This window comes from Danio aesculapii, chromosome 23 (assembly GCF_903798145.1).
Source record: "Danio aesculapii chromosome 23, fDanAes4.1, whole genome shotgun sequence".
Lineage (NCBI taxonomy): Eukaryota > Metazoa > Chordata > Actinopteri > Cypriniformes > Danionidae > Danio > Danio aesculapii.
In genome coordinates, this window is record NC_079457.1 from 280,650 (window position 1) to 290,756 (window position 10,107).

General features: G+C 37.1%; 1 protein-coding gene across 1 annotated transcript in view; it reads left to right on the plus strand.

Annotated features, from left to right (window-relative positions):
* Positions 1-9,845, plus strand: part of znhit6 (zinc finger HIT-type containing 6) — a 47,854-nt gene extending 38,009 nt beyond the window's left edge. The window contains exons 6-10 of the mRNA XM_056449899.1: positions 4,780-4,845; positions 6,595-6,675; positions 6,771-6,848; positions 8,894-9,018; positions 9,384-9,845. Coding sequence (XP_056305874.1) covers positions 4,780-4,845; positions 6,595-6,675; positions 6,771-6,848; positions 8,894-9,018; positions 9,384-9,658 — 625 coding nt within the window. The 3' untranslated portion in view covers positions 9,659-9,845. The remainder of the gene's footprint in view (positions 1-4,779; positions 4,846-6,594; positions 6,676-6,770; positions 6,849-8,893; positions 9,019-9,383) is intronic.
* Positions 9,846-10,107: the final 262 nt, after the last annotated feature.

A 10,107-nucleotide genomic window follows, 5' to 3' on the forward strand; every position in this document is an offset into this window, starting at 1 on the left:
GAAAAACCGGGTTTGGATGTTGTGGAAAAGTGATGGAAATTAGTTGAACAAATATCTGTATGTTTGAATTACGGCTGCGTGATATTGGAGAAATCTGACAGAACCATATTTAGTATTTCTGTGATGTATAATATATTAACAGGTTTATTTGGGTTAATTGAGGGATTTTGTAGATTTACAAGAGCACAGATAAATAAAATATAGTGAGGATAAACGTGAATGATGGTGTTCAGGTATTCACTATTCAGGTACAGATATTGAATAATCAGCACTGCAGAGTCTTCACTGTAGATTATTTAATCTTTATTAAAGTTATAAAACATTTCTTGTGGCCGGATGATTTAAACTCTGAAATATTGAAATGTTCACACAGTCACAGGCCTTAAAGGGACAGATCACTCAGAGATTAAACTGTACTCACTATTTACTCACACCTCACCTGTTTCAATACTATAGGAGTTATTCAGTTATCTTCTTTTTGTGAAGGGTGTAATCTTCTTAAAAATGCATGCAGATGATAAACTCTTACTCCACCATGATTAAACTCTATATTAAACTATAATCCCAGCATTGCATATCCTGCGAAGTGACTATTGCGGATGCACACATTGCCATATCCATGCTGAAACCGTACTGTATATTGTGCAGCCCTAACTTCAATATAAGATAGTTGTCTTTATTTCTGTTCTGTGCTTAACCAAACACATGCTCTCACATTGTTAGTGCTGTTTAAGCATCATCAAAATCCAATTACAGACATATAAAAACTCATTTAAACTGAATGGATTGTTGCGTGTTATTTAATTTATGTAATAAATGTAAACGTCATTGTTTTTCTTATTATTTATCATGCATAGTCTTGGAGAATCATGGAATTTTAGTAGTAAAAGTGTGTATGAAGCCTGATGAATGAATGTGTTTAATACGTTAACCTGCTTCTCAAACGTGTTTAATCCTTCAGTTTTTTTGGCAGATGCTGTTTTCTTAGAAATATCTGATAATATTTGAGCTCCACAAGTAATATATCTTGATTTAGGAATGTTTGGACGCATTTTTCTCATGGAAATCATGCCAGAAATGCTGAGGAAGAAAATCCCTTTTGCTATGATCTCTTTTTTCCATGAGTACACACACACACACACACACACACACACACACACACACACACACACACACACACACACACACACACAGTTTCCATTGCTGCGTAGCAGCGTCCGCCAAGCCCATGCAGAGCTGTAAATACCTGTGCTGTACACCTGCCAAAGGAAACGCTCTCCCAGAAGGCAGAAAGCAGCAGATCTCTGGGTGTTGGGCTGAATTGTGATGTACGTCTATAGTCAGTCATTTAGCAGATGCTTTTTAATATGTATGTAGATATGTATATACAGTGCTCTGCATAAATGAGCACACCCTCTCTTGATCATTAATATTCTTACTCATTTCTCAGAGGATATAGACTATTATATTTTAATGTATTTAAACAAAACTTTTCTTTGACTTTAACATTTCATTGATTTTTAACTCATGACAAAACTCAACTTCTGCTGCTGTAGCCCATCCGCCTCAAGGTTGGACGTGTTGTGTGTTCAGAGATGCTCTTCTGCAGACCTCGGTTGTAACGAGTGCTTATTTGAGTTACTGTTGCCTTTCTATCATCTGGAACCAGTCTGGCCATTCTCCTCTGACCTCTGGCATCAACAAGGCATTTGCGCCCACAGAACTGCCGCTCACTGGATATTTCCTCTTTGTCGGACCATTCTCTGTAAACCCTAGAGATGGTTGTGCGTGAAAATCCCAGTAGATCAGCAGTTTCTGAAATACTCAGAGCAGCCCGTCTGGCAGCAACAACCATGCCACGTTCAGCGTCACTTAAATCCCCTTTCTTCCCCATTCTGATGCTCGCTTTGACCTGCAGCAGATCCTCTTGACCATGTCTACATGCTAAATGCAGTGAACTGCTGCCATGTGATTGGCTGATTAGACATTAGTGTTAACGAACAGTTGGAAAGGTACACACTACACATAAAACCTATACAGTTATTTATTTATTTAGGAATAGAAAGACAACACATTTACGTTCAAAAACAAGTCAGCATTATTCTCCCTCCTGTATATTTCCCCCCAATTTCTGTTCAACAGAGAGCAGATTTCTCCAACACATCATAATAGTGTTAATAACTCATCTCTAATCACTGATTTATTTTCTCTTTGTCATGATGACAGTAAATAATATTAGACTAGATATTCTTCAAGACACTAGTATTCAGCTTAAAGTGACATTTAAAGGCTTAACTAGGGTAATTAGGGTAAAGTTAGGGTAATTAGGCAAGTCATTGTATAACAGTGGTTTATTCTGGAGATAATCCAACACTAATATTGCTGAAGGGGGCTAATAATATTGACCTTAAAATGAGTTTAAAACTATGAAAAACTGCTTTTATTCTAGCTGAAATAAAACAAATAAGACTTTCTCCAGAAGAACAAATATTAGAGGAAATACTGAGAGAAATTCCTCAATCTGAGAAACATCATCTGGGAGATATTAGAAGAAGAATCAGAAATCCACAGGAGAGCGAATCATTCTGACTTCAACTGAGTGTGTTTGACTGTGACTGTTCATGTTCTGGCATATCTCTGGCCTTGGCACACAGGGTTTGATGGACTCTTCTTGTTTTAATGGTGTGATTCTGAAATGTACAGCAGATAACTCTCACATTCTCACATCTCACATGAGTGTTTTATTCCATCTTTGAGCTGCGTGACTCATGCAGAAGGTGAAGAGTGTGTCTTATTAAAAGCTGATTAAACCAATAGTCATAGTTCAGAAGTGTGTGCGCGTGTGTGTGTGTGTGCGCGCCATCTGAGGCCATGCCTTGAGTTTCTGGGATTAAAATGCATTGCCTCATAGTCATTTTTAACAATAATTTAATTTAATAACCAATGCCGGTGAGTCAAAAAACAAATAGTATCACTGCATCACAGAAGTATTTATTTCTGAACAAACACATCAGGATTAAGATCATACCAGAAATACAATACAATGCCAACACTTTGACTCTAATATATGTTTCTGAATGATCGTTTTATTTTTTCTTATACCAATATGTACAACTTGTTTATACATAATCTTATTTTTAAAGCATGTTGAGTTCTCTTTAAAATAATAATAAAAAATAATATTTATATGTATATATGCATGTCTGCTTTCTTTATTTCCCCTATTATTCGGCATTACATTTTTCACTTAAGTATTGTGTGTATAAAATCCCTTTTGTAAATCAGAGTTCCCGCAAACTCTTATAAAGTCTTAAAGATGACTTGATGAAGCAGCAGATATAAAGTTTCATGTTCTCTGGGAAACCTTCATGATATATTGTCTCTTCTCTAATGTCATCATAACATTACAACAGAACCAGAGCTGAGCGGATGATTGAGGGATTATAACCAGTTATTGATTACACATTACATGACAATCTGTAGTCTGTAACAGGATCTGTTAGATTACACATTTATATTATTGCAATCAGACTACTTTTAGATTCAATTTGGATTAATTTTATGGTAGCACAATCTGACTAGTTTTAGATTGCAGAAAATTTAGATTACTTTTATGGTAATTGACTACTTTTGAATTACATTTAAGTTACATTAATGGTAGAATAATCTGATTACATTAAGATTACTTGTATATAACTTAATCTGACTGCTTTTGGATCACAGTACATTTAGATTACTTACATTTATATTACCGTTATGGTGGCGTAATTTGACTACTTTTGGATTACATTATGAGTACTTTTGTTAGTGTAATCTGACTACTTTGAATTTCATTTAGATTATTTGTATATAACATAATCTGACAATTTTTGGATTACAGTAGATTTAGGTTACTTTTATGGTTCCTAATCAACTACTAATCAACTTTTGGATTACTTTAATGGGAACATGAGCTGATTTTTTTTTTGGATTACAGTACCTTTAGATTGGACAGAGGATTACTTTTGGATTACATTTAGATAACTATAATGGTAGGGCAACCTGACTACATTTTGATTACATTTAGATTACTTTTATGGTAGCTCAATCTAATTACTTATGGCTTCTACTTAATTAATTTTATGGTAATACTATCTGACTGCTCTTGGATTGCAGAAGATTTTTATTTCTTATGATAACAATCAGACTACTTTTGAATTACATTTAGATTACTTTTATGCTAGCATAATTTCACTACTTTTGGATTACATTTAGATTACTTGTGTATATATAACATAATCTGACTATTTTTGGATTACAGTACATTAGGGTTACTTTTAGTTACTATCTGACTTTTAGATTTTGTGGTAATACAATCTAACTACTTTTGGATTACATTTAGATTACTTTTATGGTAACGTAATCTGATTTAATATATTGAATTAGGATAATCTTGTTATATTTTGACAGACAGAAAGGTAAAAATATTGCATTTATTAACAGGTTAATTACAGACAATTATGTAACAGTATTATTAACAAAAAATAGCTAATTCACTGAATTGTGAACAATGTACTGCAGTTTAAAATGCCACGACTGACTGAAAACCTCAGCAGAATGTCTGATTCCTATTGGCTGTTGTCATTTTTAAATGTTGTCCATGTTTGCGTCTGGTCCTTAAACTGAGCTAGGCTGTGTGTGTGAACATGATTTGATCTTCTTTTCGCAGTGGTGTTTTGAAAAATGAGTTTTGGATGAGTTTGTTGTGTTGTGAAACGTCTGTGTGGTTTCTTTCCTCAGGGAACGGCAATTTCACTGGCATCTCAAGATCCATTTTCCTCAGAGCGACGCCGTTTATTCTGAGAGGTAAAAAATCAGCTTGTCTGACGATTATAAATATTCATTTGTGCTCTGGCCAATGACGTGGTAAAAGCGTAGCTGGAAAATCACAGAATGCAATTATGAAACAGAATTTATTGAATACAGTCAGGTGTTGCAGACTTTGGAGAAATTTGGATGAATATGAAGTAATATTTCTGTCATCTTAATATTTCTGTGGTTTATAAACATTCGTAGGTAAGTTAAAACGTAGAAGGGAAAAACACAAAATGCATTTATAAAAGTTTCTGAATTCATAAGAGTTTCTGAAATGATGTGTGGTGTTTTGGAATTTGGACATTTTAATGAATAGAAGTAAGAATTTTGTCGTTTTAATATTTATGGGGCTTATAAATATTCATTAGGTGCTTTGGCCAATGAAGTAGTAAAACTAGTTGGAGAATTCCAGAATGCAATTATAAATTGTAATGTTTTATTCATTTATTTTAATCATGACTGATCATAGCTGAAACATGAACATTTTCTACAACTCTCATTATTGTCAACTCTGTTATTGTCAACCATTCTGTCTTCAAATCTAACGTCAACTGTTATCACGTCAACTCTGATTTTGTCATCTGTTATCACGTCAACTCTGATTTTGTCAACTGTCTTCAACCTGCTCTCGTCAACTCTGCTAACGTCAACTGTCTTCAACCTGCTCTCGTCAACTCTGTTATTGTCAACCCTGTCTTCAACTTTATCCTTAACTTTGTCAGCTTTGCTTATGTCAACTTTATCATCAGCTCTGTTATCGTCAATCCTGTCTTCAACTTTATCCTTAACTTTGTCAGCTCTGCTTATGTCAACTTTATCATCAGCTCTGTTATCGTCAATCCTGTCTTCAACTTTATCCTTAACTTTGTCAGCTTTGCTTATGTCAACTTTATCATCAGCTCTGTTATCGTCAATCCTGTCTTCAACTTTATCCTTAACTTTGTCAGCTCTGCTTATGTCAACTTTATCATCAGCTCTGTTATCGTCAATCCTGTCTTCAACTTTATCCTTAACTTTGTCAGCTCTGCTTATGTCAACTTTATCATCAGCTCTGTTATCGTCAATCCTGTCTTCAACTTTATCCTTAACTTTGTCAGCTCTGCTTATGTCAACTTTATCATCAGCTCTGTTATCGTCAATCCTGTCTTCAACTTTATCGTCAACTCTGTCGTCAACTCTGTTATTGTCATCAACTGTTATTGTTACCAACTCTGTTATCATCAACTCTGCTAACGTCAACTGTCTTCAACTCTGCTTTCGTCAACTCTGCTTTCGTCAACTCTGCTATCGTCAACCCTGCTATCGTCAACCCTGCTATCGTCAACTTTGCTTATGCCAACAATGCTCTTGTCAACTCTGCTTTCGTCAACCCTGCTATTGTCAACGCAATCGTCATTTTTAACTCTGTCATCATCAACTTTATCATCAATTCTGCTAACGTCAATTTTTGTCTTTAACTCTATTGTCAACTGTTATTGCCGTCAACTCTTATCATCAACTCTGTTATGGTTTATAAAGTTTAACAATAAGCTTGACATTTGGTAACATACGTGATGCTCTCGATCACACTTGAGCATTGCTACTCATTAATAGTGGACTCAGATTAATGTAAATGATACGTTTGGTGTTTATAGTTCCAGTTTAAAGGACAACGAGTGGAAAATGGCAGAAATATACACACAAATCTGGAATGAGTGCAGGTGTGTGTAAATGTTTCTGTTGTGTGTTTTGTTTGGTCAGGCGTCCTGATAACACTCCGCTTGAACAGATCCTCCACGGCTACATCCATCCATCAGAAGCAGATCCAGTGCGACTGCAGAAGTGTGTATGATCCACCACTCAATATAATATATTAATTCAATATATTAAACAGGTGTGTGTGTGCATGTGTGTGTGTGTGTGTGTGTGTGTTTCAGGTTAAAGCTCTACGTCTCCAGTCAGCAGAACATCAGAGTCTTTCTGAAAGCAGAACTGGAGCAGCTGAACTCTCTCAGGTACTGCCGTGAGCCATGATATGTGATTTAGATGTGTGAAACTGCGTAAACATTACAGTCCTGCTTGACTCATGAGTGAATAGAGCAGAAGTGTGGTCTCATTTAGTGTTAGCCACTGCGCTGATGATGTGTGTGTGTGTGTGTGTGTGTTGTACTGTGCCTGCGTCTGATTGGCTGACAGCTCTTTATGGGATTGGCATCATGCTCATAAATTCTCCGCTGATGATGTGCTGTGTGTCAAATCTCACACACACACACACACACACACACACGAGTTCAGTTATTAGAATGAGACCAGTTCATTAACCAGATCAATAGCTTCATTTGGATTATTTAATACCTTTAATGGAGATGATTGACAGCTGTAATGGGGAATGACATCATAAACACTGACGGCCAATCAGATTGACCCTTTGAAGAGTTCAGCTGTATAAAGTGCGCATCTCATTAACTGATGTATGAGTGTGTGATGAAGAGGATGTGGAAAACACTGACGGCCAATCAGATTGACCCTTTGAAGAGTTCAGCTGTATAAAGTGCGCATCTCATTAACTGATGTATGAGTGTGTGATGAAGAGGATGTGGAGGATATTTGATCTTCATCATGCTAGTTCTGCTGTGTGATATGATCAGATATGGATGAACTAATAATCCATCGTTTAATATAAAGCTGTGTTGTGTTGTGTATTAGTAATAACAGTATCATTCATTCAGACGAGTGTGTTCTCAAATACAATAATGGAACTATAGTGTAAAACAGACACACACACACACACACACACACACACACATGTATGCACACTCACGCACTTACACAGACACACGCATATACATACAAACTCACACGCACACACATGTATGCAGACGCACAGATGCGAACACGCTTACAGAGACACACACACAAACTCACACACAGACAAGTATGTACAGGCGCACACACACTTGGAGACAGACACACACACACACACACACATTTACAGAGACGTGCACACACTTGGAGACACTCACACTCAAATACACACATGCGCGCACATTTACAGATACACACAAACACACATATGCACACACACACACACACTCTCTCTTACAGAAACAAACACTTACAGAGACACTCATTCAAACACACACACACAGACACACTCCGGTGCACACAGACACACGCATACAAACACACACACTTAAAGACAGGCACACACAGACATGTATGCACAGACACACTCTTAGACACACAAACACACACACACAGACATGTATGCACACTCAAGCACTTACACAGACACACGCATATACATACAAACTCACACACACACACATGCGCACACACTTACAGAGACACACAAACACACACACACACACACACTTACAGAGACACACACACACATGCGCACATACTTTCAGAGAGACTCACACAAAGACACACACTCAAACACACACATACACGCATGCGCACACTTATAGACACACAAACCCACACACACACATGCGCACACACTCACAGAGACACTCACACAGAGACACACACTCAAACATACACACACATACTTAGACACTCACACATGCACGTGCACACAGACACAAACACACATATGCAAACACACACACACTTACAGAAACAAACACACACTTAAAGAGACACACATTCCAACACAGACAAACACACACACACACACACAGACATGTATGCACAGACAGAGAAGTACAGACACACACATGCACAGACATTCACAGAGACACATTCAGGCACACACTTACAGAGACATATACACACTCACACTCATTCACACGCACACACACACCCTTCTGTGCTGTATGGAGCTGCTTTCCTCTGAGCATGAGCTGATGGGAATATTCTAGAAGAGCAGATCTTCATCATCATCATCATCATCATCATTACACTGCTGTCTGGAATACTCTATTCTAATTGGTCGATCGAGACATTCTCCAATGACCGCTGATTAAACCAATAACAGCCTCGTGTGTGTATTAACCAGTCAGTGTGTGTGCGTGTGTGTGTGTGTGTGTGTGTGTGTGTGTGTGTGTGTCAGGTATCATGAGCTGGAGCTGAACAAGACTCTGCAGGAGAATCTGATGTGCAAGAGCATCATCGAATACCCAGAACTCTTTGTGGTACTGGATCAGCACAGTCAGCAGTACCGCACGGCAGAACCAGGTACAACACACACACACACACACACACAGAAGAGCCAGATCTCCAGAGACGCCTCCTCGAGCTGTCAGTGTGTTACAGCTCAGTGATATTACAGATGTTCCGGAAGTTAAAGGGACAGTGTGTGTGTGTGTGAGCGCGTGCGTGCGTGCGTGTGTGTTATATATACAGATATCACCATTTATAGCGTCGTTTTTAACTAAACAGAGCTGAGTAGAGTGTGATGGTTTAACCCGAGGTTATCCCGCTGTCAGAGTCTCACACACTCCGCTTGTGTTCTGTGATTGAGCGTGTTGTAGTCAGTGTCAGACTGATGAGCTTTACTCTTCACTGCATCAACAACTCAGCACACACTTCTCCTGTTCCAGACGCTCCTGGTGAAGGTGCAGCAAACATCTCCAGATCTTCATCTTGTCCATCAGAAACAGCAGTGCAGAAGAAGCCCAGAGTCTCAGAAGATCTGGAGGACGGAGAGCTGAGGAGCGAAGATGAGGATGGAGAAGGAGGAACGCAGAACAAACACACTGAAGATGAAGAGCAGAAGAAGAGCAGCAACACAGAGCAGACTGCAGGACAAACTGAAGAAGAGCAGAGAGAGTCTGAGATGATGATGATGATGAAGGACAGACCCAGACAGAGCTGATGATGCTGAGAAATGATGCACTGCTAAACTGAAGTCTCACTCGGAGGTTGGTCTCGTTTCTAGTCCAAATATTGAAGCATTCTTAAATCAGTCAGTATTATCTAGACCAGCAGAACACATCGAGCTGAGACTAACTGAAGAGAGTTTCTCAAGAAAACAAGCTGAATAATCCTGATTTAGGGTTAAAGTAGGATTCTATTTCTATATATATTATTATTATTATTATTATTATTATTAATTTTTTTATTATTATTATTATTTTTATTATGATTAATTATTATTATTATTATTTCTTTTATTTTTTTATACATTTTTTATTATTATTATTATTTCTTTATTATAATTTTTATTATTATTTTTTTATTATTATTATAATTATTTATTTTTATTTATTATTATTATTATTAATATTATTATTATTATTTATTATTAATATTATTATTATTATT